The 22,897-nt window shown below is 46.5% G+C and overlaps 1 protein-coding gene across 3 annotated transcripts in view; it reads right to left on the bottom strand.

Moving 5' to 3' along the window:
- The window catches only part of PANK1 (pantothenate kinase 1), a 123,077-nt gene that overhangs the window by 75,956 nt on the left and 24,224 nt on the right, over positions 1–22,897 (bottom strand). For 2 of the 3 annotated variants that reach the window (XM_030203054.1, XM_030203053.1), the window contains exon 2: positions 8,351–8,703. In XM_030203054.1, the coding sequence (XP_030058914.1) occupies positions 8,351–8,686 (336 nt within the window). In that variant the 5' untranslated portion in view covers positions 8,687–8,703. Of the gene's footprint in view, positions 1–8,350; positions 8,704–10,806; positions 10,828–22,897 lie in introns of those variants that run through there. The other variant, XM_030203055.1, reaches the window with a different exon arrangement.

Raw genomic sequence — 22,897 nt, 5'->3', positions numbered from 1 at the left:
TGACCATCCCTGCCTTGGAACTCTCCCACACTCCATAGAGGCTTCTCCTCCCTCCTGAGATTCCTCCCCCATCTGATCTACCCCCCCCTTCCATATAATCCATCCAATCATCTTCTTCCCTCTCCATGGGCCCCTCTCTATTCCAGCTGGGCCTCATGGTATACTGATTGCGTATCCAGGGGAACTGAGCTTCTTCCCTCCGCCTCCCCCTAGTGGGTGATGAAATTATAGGCTCAGCCTGGCTATCCCTCTGGCTCCCTCTGCTGCAGCTTGGAGTCCATTCCCTTGTCTCCAGACTACTCTCTGCCTCCCTCCTTGTAATGGCTTCTAGTACTTGTATTTCAGGGTCTAACTGCTTCATCCTAGCCGCCCTGGCGGTAGCCTTGTCACACTATCCAGCTTATAATCGAAAGTGATCGTCGGCCATCTTCCGACACAAATCGGGAGATGGCCGGCGATTTCTTAAAAGTGGCGAAATCGGTATAATCAAAAGCGGCATTTTTGACAGCATCGCCGCTTTCCCGTCACTTCGCCGGCAAAAGTTCAAGGGGGCGTGTCGGTAGATTAGCAAAGGCGGGACATGGGCGGGCATGGGCATGGCTACCAGGTGGCCGGCTTTCGCCGATAATGGAAAAAAAAGCGGCGTTAAGCAGTATTTCGCCGGCTTTACTTGGTCCTTTTATTTTCACGACCAAGCCTCAAAAAGGTGCCCCAACTGACCAGATGACCACTGGAGGGAATGGGGTATGGCCTCCCCATATTCCCCCAGTGGTCACCAATCCCCTTCCAAACTAAAAAAATAAAACTAAAAACCTTTTTTGCCAGCCTCAAATGCCGTACCCACCTCCATGACAGCAGAATGTGTTGTATCCTCCGACAGCCTTTCCCTGGTTGCGATGTGGCTCTTGGGTGAGTGTGACACCTTTTCTGTTAGGTGCCCTGCAGAGTCACATTAGCAATGCATTGTGGTGGGTGTAGGGTACTGGGCTGTACTCCCATGGTGCTTTTCCCCCCTGCTAACTGGGTCAGAGTGTGCCCTGTTTTGTTTCCTGTTGTAGTCCATGCGGTAGTGGCCATTTTTGTAAGCCAGTTTTAGTTCCCTTTCCTGTGTTACCCACGTTAGAGAACGTAGTTCTTACCTTGAATGGTGCTGAAAGAGGGCATTGTACACCATTGTGCCAGCTCTGACCTACTGCTAATCTTAGTACCAGGGGACTCTTTGCTAGTGGGGCACAACCTCTGATCTGCAGTTAACTGTGAGTAAACGTGGTTATTTCAAGAAAGGACTTTTTCAGAGAGATTAGTCTTCAGGTGTGAACTGGTGTGCCAAACTTATACAGCAGCAATAAGTCCTAGAGGATGTATGCAGGTCCCTGGAGCAATTTTAGTGGGTGCAGTACATTTGTGGGTAGTGGGTTTGGGGGGGGGGTTGGGGGGCTCAGTTCCCAAAGTAAGGGAGCTATGCACGTGGGAGCTTTTCTGAAGTCCACCACAGTGACCCCTAGGGTGGCTGGTTGGTGTCCTGGCATGTCAGGGGGGCCCAGTGCACTAAAAATGCTGGCTCCTCCCACGGCCAAATGCCTTGAATTTGGCCGGGGTTTGAGATGGCCGACATAACTTTCCATTATCGCTGAAAAACAAACCCAGCCATCTCAAACCCCGCAAACTCCACGGCATTTGGCCGGGCTAAACCGTATTATCGAAAAAAAAGATGGCCGGCTATCTTTTTCGATAATACAGTTCCAGCCAGCTGTAGCGCCGCTGCCAACATAGATCGCCGGCGATCTATTTGGCCGGCGACATTCGATTATGCCCCTCTATGTATAATCCATGCTTCTGGACATATTGAATAGATTAAAACCCCACCACCATCACATTTTTTAAAACTGCTGACTGTGGTCTTTGAATATTGACCTGTTTGTTAATGTTAGTGCTGGACAGGTGTTTGAAAAATTGCACTAAGCAATAATTCATAAGAGACTCAGAGATTTGGAGGTAAATTTGGAAAGGTTTCAGTTAGGCAGTGTGGTTTTCTTTTGAAGATCAGAGAGTAGGAGGGTTCTTAAAGTTTTGCAGCTGAAGTTACAAACATGCGCTACCACTTTAGAATGCCTTAATGTGCATTACCGCAAGTCCCATTTTAAGCAACTAACCTCACTACTTCTAAAAACAAGGACAGACTCCAACATTTTATGACCTATAAAAAGGTATGCTGCAATACAACAAATGAAAAAAACTGTAATGAACATCTTATGAACAAATCAGCATAACCAGAATGTATCAAGCTCAGGGGAAAAGACTGCTGAGCTGCTGCTCTTCCTAATGCATTTCGTAAGAATAGACATACTGGGTCATGTAGCCCAGCATTCTGCTTCCAACAATGGTCAATCCAGGTCACATGTACCTGGCAGAAACCGAAACAGTGACAACATTCCATGCTACCAATAACAGGGCAAGCAGTGGCTTCCCCCATGTCTATCCCAATAGCAGACTATGGACTATTCCTCCAGGAACTGCTATTACTGTTACTACATCCTCTGTCAACAAACTACAGAGTTTAACTATTCACAGAGTGAAAAAATATTTCCTCCTATTTGTTTTAAAAGTAATTTCCATGTAACGACATTGACTATCCGCTAGGTTTTTGTACTTTTTGATAGAGTAAAAAAAAAAAAAATCGATTCACTTTTAACCCATTCTACACCACTCAGGATTTTGTAGATCTCAATCATATCCCCCCTCAGCAGTCTCTTTTCCAAGCTGAAAAGCCCTAACCTCTTTAGCCTTTCCTCATATGAGAGGAGTTCCATCTCCTTTATCAGAAGCAAGAAGAAAAGGGGTGAGACTTAAAGAGTAACACCCCCTGATTAAGGCGTGAAAATCCATTTCTTTAAACAAAAACATGGCGAGAAATAATTCATAACCTTATAACAGGACAACAGTAATTTACCTAGTTGTAGTACAAAACAAATACAATTGAATAGCTCAAGGAATGGGGTAGAGGTGATGAAGTGTGCTCTTTTAAGAGCTCTAACAGTGAATGTCTGATACCAGGCTTCTCCCCTTGCAAATCCTGTTTGGCAACATTTAGATCTGAACTATAGTTACCTCCTGCAGCACTTTGCTTGCAGGTTTTTCCATAGCCCTGCCTTCTCTTTTGTCACCTGCAGGCTGGGGGCATAGTTCTTGTATTGTTTCAAGTTTGTCACAAAACTGGAAGGATTTTGTAACATCATGTATCTGTAGCTAATAATCACCTTTCATCACCACTTTAACTTCTTGTTCTCAACACCCTTTTGCTAAACTATTTCAGAAACTCTTTGAGGAACAACTTAACAGGTTTGTTCCTGTATTCTTTGAGATCACAGATATCAGAGTTGACATCACATGAAATGTGGTTTTGATTCATTTAATGGGTACTAATGATACTAACTAAATAATAAAACATAGCATCTGCCAGACTAAGTAAACCCCTCCCCAAAATTAATTTATTATACCCACCTAGCAACTGAATGTGTCACCAGTGCGTGCAGCAGCTTCACTAAAAGGAAATAAATGCAGTGGCGTACCAAGGGCGGGGCGGTGGGGGTGGCCCGCCCTGGGTGCAGGTCGTAAGGGGTGCTACTTCCCCCCCCCCCCCACACAGATTCATGCAGTGCTGGTGCTGCTGCAGTGAAGGTTCCGTTCCGGCGTTCCATCCCTCCTACTAGTGCGATGTATTGCCTCTCCCTCCTCGTTCCACCTTCCCCCCTCCCCCCCACTCTGCAGGCCTTTTAACTCCGGGAGCGTACATCAGCGATACGAGCGCTGCCTTTGGCCAGCCCCAGAAGCTTTCTCTGTGCAACGTCCCGCCTAGCAATGTTTAAGATGCTGCCTTTTCCTAGGTGTTCTTCTGTATTTTGGTTGTTTTCCTAGGTACACTCTTGTTGTGCGAGTCGTGGATTATTATTAAAAATATATTTTTTTCATATAGAGGAGGGAGGTGTAAAAAATGATCGGCCCCAGGTGTCAAATACACTAGGTATGCCACTGAATAAATGTCCACATGATCCACGTTTTAAAAAACCCACATATCCTCTATGCATTGCTCAATATTTCAGTTATACAGCTATTACTTCTATCAGTACCAATAAAAGAAAGGGCCTGATATTCGAAAAAGCTGAGAGGGCAGATATTCAAAGGGATTTAAGCGGACAGCAGAGGCTCCTGCCTACTTAAATCTCCATCAGTGGGCTGTGAAGGAATATTTATTTTTATTTGCACACTTGATGTATCGCAAAATTGATGTATCGTACAGGCAACTAAGCGGTTAACACCACCAAAAATACACCCCCTCAAAATTTTTTAGCATGTGGTTAGCACACGCATATTTCAGAGTTACCACAGGAAGCCTGAGCTTGTCCCACAGTAATCCTTTTTTTTTTTTTGCCATTTTATTGAGAACTAGTTTGTTTAACAATGCAAACAACATTACATAAAACCATTAGTTGCAGCACTAACACAACTAAAACAAGCTAACTAACCCTGATTGGATGGTAAATAGTTGGCCACTGCAAAATGGTGGCCAACGTCAGTGGTGCAGAATATATAGGATAAATGCTGTCACCCCTTAGAACCCAGTTTAGGCCTTCTGCTTTCCTCACTCTGCTCCTCCACTATACGGATAGTGCCAGAACGATTAGATGTATTTTGGGCCTGGAACTATCCATATAGCCTTTGAAAATACACAGATAAGGAAGTTATATGTGTACCAGCTGCTGGTAAACATATACCTTTCTTTGAAAACACCAAGATCATAAGTTATGGTCAGAAGGAAAATTAAAGAAAAAGCAAGAGATTCAGATCCCAAATAAATTAAAGCAATCAAAGCAGTGGCGTAGCCAGAAAACCAATTTTGGGTGGGCCTGAGCCCAAAGTGGGTGGCACAAAAGTTTCTCTTCCTTGCCCTACCTTCACCTCAAAATATAAATACTTTAGCTGATGAGGATCCTCAAACTCTGTCAGCTGAAGACTTCCTCTGAAAGTGGCCAGAACTTCCTTTTACCAAGCTTGGCAGGCAGTAGCAACATCCGTAAGCGACCGAAGCTAGCACCCCTTGCATCCTTAGTTGTCAGTAACTCAAAGATGCTGTTGCCAACTGCAGAGCTTGGTAGAAGCAAGTTCTGACTGCCTTTGGAGGAGGTCCTCAGCTGGGATGCTTGGGGAGCCCCACCAGCTATAAAGCAAGGGTAAGGGCCAGTGTTAGACATGCTCCGGCCCAGGTCAGAAAATAAAGGAGGGCACTCTCTCCAATCCCCTCTCTTCCCTGCCTCCCTTCCGATTTCTGTACCTGCCATTACTATCACACTGACAGACCCTCACCAAAAACAGAACAAGGAATCACAAGTTAGAAATAAAAATATTTACACAAAAATTGAAATGAGAACCCCAAGAAGTTAAACTTAACATGTACTACAACCCTGGAGAAATAAAAACCAAAAGTGCATTTCCTTTCTACTGAACACAATGCAAAGACATTTGCTATGCACTTTTCACAAAGCTAACATATTCCATTTAAACATTCAAAATAAAATGCTTTTTTCTACCTTTGATGTCTGGACATTTTATTTTTCCATATGTTGCTTCTAATTTCCTGTCTGTCGTCTACTAATTCTCCTTCAAGTGACTGCTGTCCATTTGTCTTTTCTCCTCTCTACTGTCTATTCCCTCACTACATCTGCCTCTGACATACTGATCATTCCTTTTTAGCTCTTTCCTCTTTTTTTTATTTTTTGCCTGTCAACTCAAATTTTACTCTCTTTCTCCTTCTTTTTACTTTACAGCTGCCTATCAGATCGTCATCTTCTTCTCTCACCTACTACCTCTCCCATTACCCAACTCACTCCTTCTCCAGCCATTCCCTTTCATCTTTAATCTACTCCCCATTACTACATTTCTATCCTCTGTAATCACTATCCTCTCATCCATTTCCTTGCCACCCTCTTCCTCCTCCCCCCTCCAGCATCTCCCATATGGTTCCGCCATTCCCAGCATCTTCCTCCATCCACTCTTCTAGCTCCCTGTCCCTTCTCTTCTCTCCAGCCCTGTCCCTTCTCTCCTCCCCATGGTCCAGCATTTCTCCCTCTCTCTTCCCTCACTCCCATTGTCTGGCATCTCTCCATCATTCTCATTTGCTCCTGGATCCAATATCTCCCTCTCTCCCCTCTCCTATGAATCTCCCCTGCCTCTCATCCAACCCTATGTCCTACATCTCCGCCTCACTCCCATTGTCCACATCCTTCTTTCCCCCTCCTTTGTACCCCAGATCCAATATCTGTCTTCCCCCTCCATCCCATGCAGCATTCTCTTCCTTCCTCCACCATGTCCAACATTTCTGCCTCTCTCCCACTGTCCACCATCTCTGTCTCCCCCCTCCCTTGTGCCCCAGAGGTCAATATCTCTTTCTCCTCCTCCCATACAGCATCTCTCCCTTCCTCCCATCCACTGTCATGTCCATCATTTCTCCCTCTCTTCTCTGGGCACCATCTCTCCCTCCCCTCTACCCCCATATACAAGATTTCTCCCTTTATTGCCCCCCTCTACCCCTTTGTCTCTCTCTCCCTTCCTCCCCTCCACCCTCATGCACCATCTATCCCTCCCCTTCACCTCTGTGTCCAACATTTCTCCCTGTGTTCTCCCTCCCCCTCCGTGCAACATTTCTCCTTCTCCATCCACCCCATTCTCTTGTCCCTATCCCCCTCTCCCTCCAGGCAGCATTTCTCCCTCTCCTCCGCTATATACAACTGATTTCTCCCTCTGCTCCGCTGCCTGCCCGGTACCTTGGCTGAGCCCAAACTTTTAGCTATGCGCACTTCTTCCCGGGCTCCGCTTTGCTGCACGATCGTCGCTGCCTGCATTCTTCTTCTCGCAAGTCACGCTGCACGCAGTGCTGCCATTCACACAGGCAGCTGCGCTCTCCTTTGCCGCGTCCATCCGGTCCTCTGATGCACTTCCTGTTAGGACCGGATAGACGCGGTAGGGGGGAGCGCAGCTGCCTGTGTGAATGGCAGCGCTGCGTGCAGCGTGACAGGCGAGAAAAAGAATGCAGAGCGATGCAGCGAAGCGGAGCTGGGGAGAAAAGGCAGCCAGCGAAGAAGGTGGATGGGCGGGCCTGGAGGCAAAGTGGGTGGGCCTGGGCCCATCCAGGCCCACCCGTGGCTACGCCCCTGAATCAAAGAAACATCTATCTTTCGGAAATCTCTGAAAACATTCTTCTTCAACAAGGCCTACAATGAGAACTTATAACCTCACTAAGTCCACTCAACTATGAGCGCACACCTCCTATAATTACCATAACAACTCTCTTCCCTCACCCCTTCCTAAGCGCTACACATTACTAATTGTATCCGATATCCTGTTATGACAATGTTATCAAATCTATGTAAGCCACATTGAGCCTGCAAATAGGTGGGGGAATGTGGGATACAAATGCAATAAATAAATAAATAAAGTCATGTTTTTGAACAGAAATATCTCTTGCAACTTCTTCTCTTTGGCAGAAGCAGATTGGTTATCTTATGCAACCAATTTTAACTTGGTCAGCATATGAGGCAATTATATCTTTTAGCATTAGGATATGAAAAGGACGCAATGATTGTTTATATCATCATCATACCTAGAGAGCCTAGCATAATTTTACCCAGAGCTAATATGCTGAAAATAACCTCCATACCTTATTACAGTTATATACTGTTATGCTTTAATATTTCTATTCCAAAATCTCCACTGTAAGTAAAGTCTATACCATTCACTTGTTTAGATCTGTGTTTCTTTCTCTTAGAAACCACTTTAAGCAGGTATTGGGTGTCCACTAGCATCATATAAAAAAACACCTAATGTTTTGTAGTCTGATGATACAAGATAGTTCTGACAGTGGAAAAAAAAAAGCCATCTTGCAATCTCTTTAACCTAAATAAGATGACCCAAATTTCAACAGACATTGTAATAAGTGACTTTATTGCTTAACATGCACTATTAGGCAGCTAACCATTAAAACTTTCTAGACCTTTTTAAATGTTATGATGGCTTTCATACCATGTATTTAATAAATGCTCTCACTACACACAAAGATCTCCACATCGTGAATCTCCATTTGAAATTTCTATTCGATAACTTTGCTGTGGTGGTTATCAGATTAGCAAAGGTTAAGAACAGAAAAGTGGTCTAAGCAAAAGCTCTTTCTTTCTTTCCATCTTCCTATATTGTGCTGGTAAGTAAACATGCAACTGTTGAGATAAACAAAACTAGTTTGTTTAAGGTGATATTATCAAGGATGCCTTCTCCTTAAAGAGCATGCCCGTCGCCCACATACCGTTCTAAAGTCCTCCTCAAACTTGTAAGCCCCGCCTCCTGTGGCACAGAGTGTCGTGTGCAAGCTGGAGAAGTTCTTCTCGCTGCCCATCTGGATGAACCTGAGCATGGCAGAGCTGGGGAAGCGGATAAAGTGCAGATTCCCTGTGCGCCCACACATGCTTAGGTTTTTCAGTTCAAGGTGGACGTCTCTGATCCCAGTTTTGCCATAGGCCGTATTGGAGGTTAAATATTTTCTAATGCTTTTTAGGTTCTCCACCTCTTCCTGTTCTTCTTCTGCTGTGATGTCCTTTGGCTCAAAGTAAACCAGTTTAACCAGTGTTCCACCAATGTCCATTCCAAACCATGGGAACGCTGAGAGAAAGAAAGAAGTGTACATTTTAGCAGTGTTTAGAACTGTTATCTAATTTTCAAAAACCACATTTATGGGTACATGGTATTACTAAACCTTTTACTGAACCATGCTATTGATTGCTGGCTCTGCAAATACAATGCAGCCCATTCAATTCGAATGGGCTTTGTCTCATTTGCTGCGCAGGAATAGTTACTGTGGTTTAGTAAAAGGGGCCATAAGTGTGCGTGTATATATATATATATACAGTGGTGGAAATAAGTATTTGATCCCTTGCTGATTTTGTAAGTTTGCCCACTGACAAAGACATGAGCAGCCCATAATTGAAGGGTAGGTTATTGGTAACAGTGAGAGATAGCACATCACAAATTAAATCCGGAAAATCACATTGTGGAAAGTATATGAATTTATTTGCATTCTGCAGAGGGAAATAAGTATTTGATCCCCCACCAACCAGTAAGAGATCTGGCCCCTACAGACCAGGTAGATGCTCCAAATCAACTCGTTACCTGCATGACAGACAGCTGTCGGCAATGGTCACCTGTATGAAAGACACCTGTCCACAGACTCAGTGAATCAGTCAGACTCTAACCTCTACAAAATGGCCAAGAGCAAGGAGCTGTCTAAGGATGTCAGGGACAAGATCATACACCTGCACAAGGCTGGAATGGGCTACAAAACCATCAGTAAGACGCTGGGCGAGAAGGAGACAACTGTTGGTGCCATAGTAAGAAAATGGAAGAAGTACAAAATGACTGTCAATCGACAAAGATCTGGGGCTCCACGCAAAATCTCACCTCGTGGGGTATCCTTGATCATGAGGAAGGTTAGAAATCAGCCTACAACTACAAGGGGGGAACTTGTCAATGATCTCAAGGCAGCTGGGACCACTGTCACCACGAAAACCATTGGTAACACATTACGACATAACGGATTGCAATCCTGCAGTGCCCGCAAGGTCCCCCTGCTCCGGAAGGCACATGTGACGGCCCGTCTGAAGTTTGCCAGTGAACACCTGGATGATGCCGAGAGTGATTGGGAGAAGGTGCTGTGGTCAGATGAGACAAAAATTGAGCTCTTTGGCATGAACTCAACTCGCCGTGTTTGGAGGAAGAGAAATGCTGCCTATGACCCAAAGAACACCGTCCCCACTGTCAAGCATGGAGGTGGAAATGTTATGTTTTGGGGGTGTTTCTCTGCTAAGGGCACAGGACTACTTCACCGCATCAATGGGAGAATGGATGGGGCCATGTACCGTACAATTCTGAGTGACAACCTCCTTCCCTCCGCCAGGGCCTTAAAATTGGGTCGTGGCTGGGTCTTCCAGCACGACAATGACCCAAAACATACAGCCAAGGCAACAAAGGAGTGGCTCAGGAAGAAGCACATTAGGGTCATGGAGTGGCCTAGCCAGTCACCAGACCTTAATCCCATTGAAAACTTATGGAGGGAGCTGAAGCTGCGAGTTGCCAAGCGACAGCCCAGAACTCTTAATGATTTAGAGATGATCTGCAAAGAGGAGTGGACCAAAATTCCTCCTGACATGTGTGCAAACCTCATCATCAACTACAGAAGACGTCTGACCGCTGTGCTTGCCAACAAAGGTTTTGCCACCAAGTATTAGGTCTTGTTTGCCAGAGGGATTAAATACTTATTTCCCTCTGCAGAATGCAAATAAATTCATATACTTTCCACAATGTGATTTTCCGGATTTAATTTGTGATGTGCTATCTCTCACTGTTACCAATAACCTACCCTTCAATTATGGGCTGCTCATGTCTTTGTCAGTGGGCAAACTTACAAAATCAGCAAGGGATCAAATACTTATTTCCACCACTGTATATATATATATATATATATATATATATATCTCACACAAAAAGCCTTAATGTGCTAGGAAAGGAAATTATAAAAGTAGGCAACTAAAGACCGATCAAATTTTGTTTGGCATTTTTGGCTGAAACTGACCCCCCCTCCCCACACACACACATGACCACTCTCTGCCTGTCCCCCAAACACCATCACCACCAGAGCGCGGGGGTCCCACTAGATCAGGCCAGGCCAGACCAGCCATCCCTCCACCCGAAGGCCCTCCCTGGGCCTACCTTTAAATGTCCTGGTGGTCTAGTGGCCTTTTCCAGGCAGCAGGATCCCCAGTCAAAATGGCTGACAAGACTTCCCAAGGTAGCCTCGCGAGACTGATGCGGCAGGTCCCATCAGCCATTCTGAAATTGGAACCAACATGAGTCTCTCTTAATCTTCTTCATTTGTAAACAATATAAGTAAACCATTCGGATGGATTTCTAATGGGCGGTATATCAAAAGTTGATTAAACTTGAAAACATCAGTTTTACCCATCTCCCTCCTGATCAGAACTGCTGCCCATTCTTTTTCCCATTTGCTAGGGAGAAAACAGCACCCTATACAGTATGGTTTTAATGTTTTTCTTGAAAAAATGCTATGTCTGCATCCTCCTTTCTTAAGTAGGTTATAATTATCTTTTTTTCTGATTGGGTTATTTAAGCCTTTAGTGTTTAATGAGACAATTTTGCCAGGGTTGCTCATTAGCTAATATTGTCTTCTAAGACTGCTTTGAATGAGCAAAGTATTTGTACAGCCAATACAAATATAAAGTAACAAACTGCAGCATAATACTGCGGTACCCAGAACCCAAATAATACTACAATGAAGAGACACATCCAAGCATGCCCCCAAATCAGCCTTAGTTTAATATTAGTCTCATTCATTCAATCACTCCCTTAAAGCAGACACCTTATCGTTCATCCCTGATCAACATTACAGCATCTCAACATCTCCCCTAAGCACTCATAAACCTCACTCTCAGTCCACTATCAATCTCCATTCATACTAGCACTCATTTCTACATTATGCAAACCTGCCCCCAACCTCCAAACTAGTTCGACGCAATAACACCCACAGACTTAGTAACACAAAGGGAAACCCTGTCCTTAGTTAAACAACCACAAAACCCCATATTTCCAACAAGAACCTTAGTCAGTCCTATAGAGCCCACAGTTTGTTTGTTTTTGTTACATTTATACCCCGCGCTTTCCCACTCATGGCAGGCTCAATGCGGCTTACATGGGGAAATGGAGGGTTAAGTGACTTGCCCAGAGTCAGAAGGAGCTGCCTGTGCCTGAAGTGGGAATTTAACTCAGTTCCCCAGGACAAAAGTCCACCACCTTAACCACTAGGCCACTCCTCCAGTTATTTCTGCATGCAATCCTGGTCCATCTTTCATTGAGGCAAATAGATGAGCTACTGCATAAGGGAACACCAGCATTGCTGGGCTGCCTTTTTCAGCAGCACTAGGTCTCATACTGGCTGTATTGCATAGAGGTTGTCTAGAAATACCTCTGCATCATTCACCAAAGATCTTGGTCACTTTGGTGGTCAAATATTTATTCTACATATCAGACCCTATTCTGGACAGAATCCCGCCAGAGCATGCATGGGACATCAACCACTGCTCCACAGGGAACCAGAAATAATAACAGACAGACGTTTTGGTTATTTTCAGTTAGGGCCAACTCTACCTCTATAATAAAATTCTCAACAATAATCTGCTTTCATACTTTGCGATACAATTAATCCAGTCCCGATGTTCATTCCAATTGTCTATCCAATACTAATTCTCTCTTACTTGGTGTCCATTGTTATTCCAGATAGTTCACTGCTGAAGTCCTGTAGTGCAGCAGGATCTTTGAAACCTTTTGTGGCATTATTCATGGTGACCTGCTTTCCGTCACGGAGCCAGCGAAATTTCAAGGGGGCGTGTCGGTAGGGTAGTGAAGGCGGGATGGGGTGGGGCATGCTCACGAGATGGCCAGCTTCGCCCAATAATGGAAAAAAGAAAGCTCCCTTTTTTTTCACGACCAAGCTTCAAAAAGGATCCCCAACTGACCAAATGACCACCGGAGGGAATCGGGGATGACCTCCCCTTACTATCTCAGTGGTCACCAATCCCCTCCCACCCAAAAAAAATAAAAATAAAAAATCCAAGTGCTCGTCAGGGTCGTCCTAAATCAAAACTATTTTTGCTCAGCCTTTTCAGTAGTACCAGTGAGATTTGAACCAGCCACCTCTGGATTACAAGAACAGTGCTCTAACCACTTGGCCACAGCTCCACTTACTTGGATGTCCCTCCCTTTTGATTATGCCCCTTCAGGTCTCTCTCAGCCAATCATAGACAGCTAAATGCGCTGTGATTGGCTGAGAGAGACCCCTGTCTGTGATTGGCTGAGAGAGACCTGAAGGGGCATAATCAAAAGGGAGGGACATCCAATTAAGTGGAGCTGTGGCCAAGTGGTTAGAGCACCGGTCTTGTAATTCAGTGGTGGCCGGCCAAAAAAGTGCATGTCCAATCCAGAGGTGGCCGGCCAAAAAAGTGCTTGGATTTTTTTCCACTTTTTTAAGTTGTATGAAGTCTTTATTGAACATTTATCAAAACAGCATCACAAAATACAGCACTCCAGAACAAGTAAGTCACAGCATAACTGATCAGCAAGATCTAAACATCCAGAAGTACCGTATCCCAACAGTGTGGGCATCCTCCACTGCATGGGTCCCGCGCAGCCCCAACGAGAGGTGTAGATCTCCTGTTTTTTCCACGGTGCATGGGGTCGGAAAACAGCTGTGAATCTCCTAATTAGCTCATTATAACCACCTGTAGATCATTTGCATTCCATTTTTATTAGCTGGTACCGTGACAGGGTGCCCGGTTGGTGTCCTGACATGTGAGGGGGCCCAGTGCACTACAAATGCTGACTCCTACCACGACCAAAGGGCTTGCATTTCGCCGGGCTCGGTTTCCATTATTGCCGAAAACCGAAGCCGGCCCATCTCTAAACCCGGCGATCTCAACATTTGACCTAAATGTTGAGATTTAGCCGGCCCCAACCGTATTATCAAAAGAAAAGATGGCCGGCCATCTTTTTCGATAATACGGTTGGCTCCGCCCCTTTGCGGGCCCAGCCCCGAAGATGGACGGCCATATAGATGGCCGGCGCCGTTCGATAATGCCCCTCTATGTGACCTAACCTCAACATCTGCCGAACTGTGACCCGCTGGCTGCTGCAAACCTGATGAGTGATACAAATGAGTGCATCCAACCTTACCTGAGGAAGGTAGGCTTGAGATTGAACCATGTCTAGCAAGGCTCCACTGTATTCCAATTGCTGCATTTGAAGGAGGTAAGAGTTCAAATCAAAGGTTCAGTGCTCAAGAATCAGTGCAGATTCTCTGCACTGATTCTTGAGCACTGAACATTTGATTTGCTAGTTATCAGCCAATCGCCCAGATAGGGAAATATGTGCACTCCCAGTCTGTGTAGCAATACTGCGACTATTGCAAAACATTTTGTAAAGACTCTGGGAGCAGATGCAAAGCCAAATGGCAGAAAGCAGTAGTGGTAGTGGTGTTTCCCTACTTGAAATCAGATACCTCTTGTGACTTGAACGTATCTAGATGTGGAGGTGTAAACATTCTTTAAGTCCAGACAGCTCTGCCAATCTTTTTTCTGAATCATGGGAAGAAAGGTGCCCAGAAAATTATCGTGAACTTTTCTTTGACCAGATATTTGTTCAGGGCCCTTAGGTCTAGGATGGGACAAAATCCTCCCACCTCTCTGGGCACAAGGAAATACTTGGAATAGAATCCACTTGTTACGTCTGTGCTCACCTCGCCCTCTGGTGGCCAGAACCGGTGGCTGCTATGAACTGCTATAGACTATCTTGTTGTTCCTGCCCGTTCCAGACTTTAGCCCAGTCCAGTCCGGATCTTCCAAGCTGCCAGACTTACTCTTCTTGTTTGTCCCTGATCAGCACCCGTAGCTGCCTGGTGATTGTAGCAGTGAGCTCCAGGTGCTGCTGGGCTTAGGGTTACCATATGGCTCCAGAAAAAGGAGGACGGATTGAGCCAGCCGGGTTTTACTTCCATTGCTTTCCATTGAAAGCAATGGAAGTAAAACCCGCTGGCTCAATTACTTCCATTGAAAGCAATGGAAGTAAAACCTGGCTGGCTCAATTACTTCCATTGAAAGCAATGGAAGTAAAACCCGGCTGGCTCAATCCGTCCTCCTTTTTCTGGAGCCATATGGTAACCCTAGCTGGGCTTATTAGCCATTTGGAGCCTCTCTGCCTGGGCCTTTGCATTGCATCTAAGGCCCTGGTATGTTGGTGCTTTTGCACTTCAGCCTGAGTTTGTTTCCTTGCTCTAGTTCTTGCCTGAGGTCTTGCCTGTTCTAGTTAGTCTGTGTTTAGTTAAGGGTATTGCTTGTTTTCTGTATTGCTTTTTTCCCAGTCTTGTGTCTTGTTTGTATGTCTTTGTCTAGTTCTGGGGTTATCTGTGTTTGTTCCCTGTTTCAGTGGCTGCTCGCAGCTTTCAGTCCTGTCCTTTAGCCTATCCTTACCCTGCCTTGCTGTCCCTGGGTTGCCTAGCTGTTAGCCAGTCTTGCCCTGTCCAGTAAGGCCTGCCGGTCACCTGAAGCCTTGAGCTCAACTCTTGGTGGAAAGTGGCCAGGTGCAGGTGAAGCCTAACTGTTGTCAGAGTTCTGCCTTGCCCCTGGTGTGGGGTGGTTTTGCCTGCCACTGCTGCTCCCCGGCAGTGGCCCAAGGGCTCACAAACCTAGTTCCAACTTTGAGAACGTGACACCACTCTCTCCTTCCCTTGGTGGAACAGGTTCGACTGCATGGGCCTTTAAGAGTTCTTCTGAAAGCACTTCCTGATGCTGAGAGATGAATTTTGAAGCTCTTCATGGGCAATTTGGAGGGGGTTTACATCAATTGAGGGTGTAACCCACCTGGACTAATGGAACTATCCACTGATCTGAGTTTACAAGGGGCCACTTTTCTTAGAAAAAATGTAGCCTCCCTCCAACCAGCAGGTTGTAATGAGTACTTAATGTTGGTTATGCGCTGCTGAAGCCAATCAAAAACTTGCCCCTTTTTAGAATGGGGGGCTGGCTGGGATTTCTGTGCCCACTGCTGCTGGGGGCAAGTCAAGGAAGTGAACTTTGCCTTTGAAAGAAGTAGGAACCCTTCCAATTTCTGCCTGAAACCCTCCAAGGAGTGGAGGCTGCAAAATCAGTGGGCTGAGCCAAGGACCTCATGGTGTCAGTCCATTTTTTTTTTTTTCTTTTAATAAGGTCAGCAACCTCTTCCACCTTGTCCTCAAAAAGACTCATCTCAGCAAGGGACATCCGTCAACTTTTCTCGGACTGCTGGTACTAGGTCTGAACATGCAGCCATGAGAGTCTGCACATGCCAATACTTATGGCACAAAGTCTAGGCACTGTGTCAAAAGCATCAAAAGCTGCTCAGGTTATGTACGTTCGACATTCCTTCTGCTTAGCTGCTAGCTGGCAGAGTTCTGGAAGCAGAGTGTCCACAAACTCCAGCACACTCTGCAACAAGTTCTTCAAGTAGATACTTGTGTAGAGGCGGTAAGACTGGATGCAGGAAATGAGCATCCAACATTGAAACACTTTCCTCCCAAAAGACTCTGAAGTGCGAGCATTCCTGCCTGGGGAAGACGAGACACGGGGCTTCAAGCTTCTGGCTCTTTGAGAGCAGATTTGACCACATGGAATGGTGCGGAAGCTGTGACCTGAAATTCAGGAGCCTTTTGGACTCTATGCTAAGAGTTTGCCTTCTTTGGAAGACCCCATTCACTGTGCAGGTTGTTCCAGTTCTTCATCTGTGAAGTTTTAAGGATGTTTTGCATGGGCACTGTGACAGCTTCCTTAGGAGGGAAGTCATAATCAAGGACGTACAAAATCTTGGCCATGGGCTCGTGCTCGATTTCCAACTTAAATGAAATAGCTTCAGCCATCTATCTCAAATTGAAAAATGAGATATCCTCTTGAGGAGACATTCTCCTTTTCTGTGGCAGAGAGGGGTCTGAAGGTAGGCCAAGGCATCCCTCCTAAAAGAGGTCCTCTGGCTCTACTTCGGATACCCAGGAGCGGTCCGAATCCAACTCGGCAAAGTAATTTTCATGGGATGTTTAAGCATGTATCTGCCTCTGACCACTGGACATGTAACCAGGCTCTGGGCAAGAGCACCGAGGTATGGGTCCCTTCCTCCCCCAATTGGCTGGAAAGGAGCACCGCATTGGTCAGTGCTGGCTCTGATGCCTCACAAGGCACTGGCGTCAATGTTGGGGCATGAGTCTCCAGGATGGGCTGAAGCAGAACTTTAGTCAGTACTAGTGCCTTTGATATCTTGGTTTGTGCTGAGCTAGGATGCACCCCAGCTCCTCCTGCAACATGACCCGGAGCCACTCCTTGAGGGCAGGCATCGGTAAAGGTGGGGTCAACACCAGTGTGGAGACAGCCTGCGAAGATGTTGGAGCCAAATCAGAGGTAGGGTCCTGGCTTCAAGGAGACTGGATCATCAGAACTGCTTCCACTGAGGGGGAGCAGTCCTCACATTGCCAATGCTTCTTGGGTTCGGGCGATGCCAGGTTCCCAGAGCTCCTGGTACCATGCTTTTAAGAGGAGCAGTGCTGATACTGGGCATCGAGTGAAGGTAAAGGAGCATCGGGGTACCAGAGTGCTGAGGACAAAGCAGAATCCTCATGAGTCCTCAGTGTTGCATCCAGTCTCTCTTCAGCTTGTTTCTCACCACCAGTCTCCCTCCTCCCTTATATTAGCCACCTCCAACTCCTAATCCCTACCCCAGCTAGCTCTCACACCCCAAAAGCCATTAGTCAGCCATGTCTCAGCCTCTATCCCCACCCCAGAAGCCCAGTCAGCCACATCTCCAGCCCCCATACCCCATCTCAGTAAGCTTGCCAGCCTCACCCTTCTCTCCCAGCAAACTCGATTTTCATCCTGCCGTCCATGGAGCAAAACTTTGTTCTTTCTGCAACAGCCGGCATTCAAAGCAGGAATATTGTCCTCCCTGCACCGTGCACCTATGTGAGAGTTTGAGCCAATAGGTCAGGCTTTCAGGATACTCCTAAAATTAATACCCTTGAGAAATAGTACATACAATGGAAGTAGTAGACACGCAAACCTCTCATGCTTATTCGTTAGGAATATCCTGAAAACATGACCTGTTGGTAGCCCCCGAAGACTGGAAGTGAAAACCATGGGTCCACGGGCTAGATTTACTAAATTAGTGCATTCACATATGTTATTACACTTTAATATTTGCTTTTATTTAATGCAGGTTAACTTATCATCAGTAGGGTTTATCTACTAATAGCATGCATTAGTACAAGTTGGTAAATCTTGCCTTATGTTTGTACCCGAGGCAAAAAAAGGGTTAACTGACTTGCCCAAGGTCACATGGAGTAACAGTCAATGGGATTTGAACACTGGCTTCCATTCTACTGCTCTAGCCACTAGGCTACCCCTTGATTTCTCCCTCCAACTGCATTATGCTTCCCTCGTTTCTGTTTCTGCCCTACCCTCCAATCCTTTTTCCTTCACTTTACCTCAATCGTCTTCCCATCATTCTTCCTCTTTCTCAACTTGATGTAGTGTACCTAGATATCGACATCAAAAGACTCTTTATTGACTGCAATATCCCAAATTCAGGTTTCAATGCAGCTTACATTAGAGATTTGCACGAAGACAGAAATTTTATCCATCCCCATCTGTCCCCACTGGAATCTAACCCGTCTGTGCAAGTAATCTCCTCCATCTCCACCCGTCCCCTATACTAAAATAACCTGACTTGTGGCAAAATAATTCAACTTAATAGTAGCCCATGTTAAAGTTATGGGGATTTCAGTGCTATCAACCAAATGTATTAATGCTATTATAACTTCTAAGCTAGCTTAGAAACACAAGGAAAGGATAGGTAGGCTGGCACTACACTTCCACGGGAACCCCGCAGAATTTGCATCCTGCAGGAGTCCCATAGGACCTGCGGGATTCCGTGCAGCTCTCTAGTTTACATACGTAAAACAGAAAATAACAACTATAAAATCTACCATTAACCCATCCCCTTTCCTCCTAAGTACACCCCGTCTTCGTCGCCTTCGTCGCCCGACCTCCCCCACCCTCCTCCGCACTCTCTTGCTCCTCCTCCTGCTATCCGCGGGAGACATTAACCCTAATCCAGGTCCCCCTCACCTGTCCCCGTCCTATCCCTGCGAACGATCCCGGGATGTCTCCAATCTCGTCTCTATTCCCCTCCTTCCCCCCTCCTCCCTCCCCTTCTCATGCGCTTTGTGGAATGCCCACTCAGTCTGCAACAAACTGCCTCTCACCCACGATCTCTTTATCTCTCGCTCCCTTCAACTGCTCGCCCTAACCGAACCTGGATCTCCACGGAAGACTCTGCCTCAGTTGCAGCCCTCTGCCATGGAGGCTCTCTCTTCTCCCACACGTCTCGCCCAGTTGGCCGCGGCGGAGGCGTTGGGCTACTACTCTCACCCTCACCCTCCTGTAGTTTCCAACCCCTCCACCTTCCGCAGTCTCATTGCTTCTCATCCTTTGAAGCCCATTCCATCCGCTATTCTACCCACTACCACTCAGAGTGGCAGTTATTTACCGCCCCCCTGATAAATCCTCCCCTTCCTTCCTTACCGACTTTGATGCTTGGCTCTCTGTCTTTCTTGACCCCTCATCTCCGTCCTTCATTCTCGGAGACTTTAATGTACATGCTGATGACCTATCCGACCCCCATGCTTCTAAGTTCCTCACCCTAACATCCTCCTTCAACCTCCAGCTGCGCTCCACCACCCCTACTCACCGTGATGGCCATTGTCTTGACCTCGTCCTCTCCTCCTCCGGCTCACCCTCCAATTTCCACGTCTCAGCTCTTCCTCTCTCCGACCATCACCTGATCACATTCACACTTCTTCACCCCCCCTCCACCCCATCCAACTTTAACCACCACCTCCAGGAACCTCCAGGCTATTGACCCCTCCACCTTATCATCTACTATCTCTAATCTCCTCCCCTCCATCACGTCCTCCGCAACTTTCGACAAAGCGGTCTCCGCTTACAATACAGCTCTCTCCTCTGCTTTGGATACCCTCGCGCCATCCATCTCCCGTCCCACAAAACGCACCAATCCCCAGCCCTGGCTGACTCCTTGCATCCGTTACCTTCGCTCCTGCACCCGATCCGCTGAGCGCCTCTGGAGTAAATCTCGTACCCTTTCAGACTTCCTCCACTACAAATTCATGCTATCCTCCCTCCACTCCTCCCTATTCCGTGCAAAACAGGACTATTACACCCAATTGACCAATTCTCTCAGCTCCAACCCTCGTCGTCTCTTCACCACCCTTAACTCCCTCCTAAAAGTGCCCCCCGCTCCTACTCCCCCTTCTCTCTCTCCTCAATCACTGGCCGACTACTTCCGTGACAAAGTGCAAAAGATCAACCTTGAGTTCACGACCAAGCCACCACCTCCTCTTCACCCTTTAACCCTCTCCCTCAACCAACCTACCCAGGTCTCTTTCTCCTCTTTTCCTGAGATCACCGAGGATGAAACTTCCCGCCTTCTTTCCTCCTCGAAATGCACCACCGAACTGATCCCATCCCCACCAACCTACTCAACACCATCTCCCATACTGTCACCTTCGCCATCTGTCACATCCTCAACCTCTCTCTCTCCACTGCAACTGTCCCTGACACCTTCAAGCATGCCGTTGTCACACCTCTCCTCAAAAAACCTTCACTTGACCCTACCTGCCCCTCCAACTACCGCCCCATCTCTCTTTTACCCTTCCTTTCCAAAATACTTGAGCGCGCCGTTCATAGCTGCTGCCTTGATTTTCTCTCCTCTCATGCCATCCTTGATCCACTTCAATCCGGTTTTCGCCCCTGCACTCGACTGAAACGGCACTCTCTAAAGTTTGCAATGACCTGCTCCTGGCCAAATTCAGAGGTCACTACTCCATCCTCATCCTCCTCGATCTTTCCGCCGCGTTTGACACTGTCAATCATGATTTACTTCTTGCCACGCTGTCCTCTTTTGGGTTTCAAGGCCCTGTCCTCTCCTGGTTCTCCTCTTATCTCTCCCACACGCACCTTCAGGGTACACTCCCATGGATCTTCCTCCACTCCCATCCCACTATCTGTTGGAGTTCCCCAGGGATCTGTCCTTGGACCTCTTCTCTTCTCAATCTACACCTCTTCCCTGGGCTCGCTGATCTCGTCTCATGGTTTTCAGTATCATCTCTATGCTGATGACACCCAGCTATACCTCTCCACACCTGACATCACCGCGGAGACCCAGGCCAAGGTATCGGCCTGTTTATCCGACATTGCGGCATGGATGTCCAACCGCCACCTGAAGCTGAACATGTCCAAGACCGAGCTGCTCGTCTTTCCTCCTAAACCCACTTCTCCTCTTCCTCCACTCTCTATCTCTGTTGATAACACCCTCATCCTCCCCGTCCCATCTGCCCGCAACCTCGGAGTCATCTTCGACTCCTCCCTATCCTTCTCTGCACATATCCAACAGACTGCCAAGACCTGTCGCTTCTTCCTCTTCAACATCAGCAAAATTCGCCCTTTCCTCTCTGAGCATACCACCAGAACTATCGTCCACGCTCTCATTACCTCTCGCCTTGATTACTGCAACTTACTCCTCACCGGCCTCCCACTCGGCCACCTATCCCCCCTTCAATCCGTTCAGAACGCTGCTGCACGTCTTATATTCCGCCAAAACCGATATACTCATATCACCCCTCTCCTTAAATCACTTCATTGGCTTCCGATCAGATATCGCATACAATTCAAGCTCCTCCTCCTTACCTACAAATGCACTCAGTCTGCGGCTCCTCACTACCTCTCCACCCTCATCTCCCCCTATGTTCCTGCACGCAACCTCCGCTCACAGGACAAAGCCCTTCTCTCAGTACCCTTCTCCACCACTGCCAACTCCAGGCTCCACCCATTCTGCCTTGCCTCACCCTACGCCTGGAACAATCTTCCTATACCCTTACGCCATGCCCCCTCCCTACCCATCTTCAAATCTCTGCTTAAAACTCACCTCTTCAATGCTGCCTTCGGCGCCTAACCGCTCGAGAAATATAAAATGCCCCAATCTATCCCCCCTATCAGATTAACTGTTCACTCATCCTCTAGATTGTTCACTTGTCTTTAGATTGTAAGCTCTTTGAGCAGGGACTGTCCTTCTATGTTTAAATTGTACAGCGCTGCGTAACCCTAGTAGCGCTTTAGAAATGTTCGTTAGTAGTAGTAGTAAGGTCACCCTTTTACTGATCCACCTTTCTCCCCCTCCCACCAGCAGGAGGACAGTGGCCTTCATGCTGCTTTCTCCTGTTGCCTGGTTTAAATTCATTTTTTGAACATGGGCAATACCATACTTGTAAAGTCAATTTTAAATTTGGCTCAGGCAGAAGGATCCAGCAGATCTGGTATCTCACAGAGAGTACTATTAAACACTAGGACTACTACTGATCACCTCTATAGCACAAGGCTGCCAACCGGATCCATATTCTTAAGACATGGTTGATCTAATCCATGCTTTGCCCCAGTGCATGCTGGGACTTGAAGTCTTACTTTTCTTAGGGCATGCAATGAGGAAATCAGAACTACAAGTCCCTACATGCAATGGGGTAAACTGGGACTGGATCAACCCTGTCCTGTGAATCTGGATCCAGTTGGCAGTATTACTAAACACACAAGAGACATCCCTACTCGACAGAGTTTTCAAACAGAAACGATGAGTTTAATTTATTATGGGAATCATTAAAACAACATGGGTTTAAGCCTCAAAAATGTGAGCTTTTAGCCTGGATTTGAATAGGACCAGAGACACAGAAAGGTAATGATTCAGAAGTCTATTCCAGGTGCAACTGCATCTAAAGTTGGCGGTGGAGAAGGATACAGAGTGACCAACTTAATGAATGGAGTTCTTGGGGAGGGGTGTAAGAAGAGATACTGAGGAACTGCAAAATGAATATATATACTGTTAAGTCGGTAAGTGTATATTTTCCAATCTATATACCACTAAGAACGATACATTGTAAGCCACATTGAGCCTGCAAAAAGGTGGGAAAATGTGGGATACAAATGCAATAAATAATAATAAGAGAAGTTTGAACTTTATATAGAAATGGATAAGGAGCCAATTAAATGACCTGAGGAGAGAGTTTGTGTGAGTGTAGTGACACTGGCAGAAGATTTATTTTTATTTATTGCATTTGTATCCCACATTTTCCCACCTCTTTGCAGGCTCAATG

The sequence above is a fragment of the Microcaecilia unicolor genome, chromosome 5 (genome assembly GCF_901765095.1).
Source record: "Microcaecilia unicolor chromosome 5, aMicUni1.1, whole genome shotgun sequence".
Classification (NCBI taxonomy): Eukaryota; Metazoa; Chordata; class Amphibia; order Gymnophiona; family Siphonopidae; genus Microcaecilia; species Microcaecilia unicolor.
Note: the sequence above shows the minus strand (reverse complement) of the source record. Positions and strands in the feature narration are given on the sequence as shown.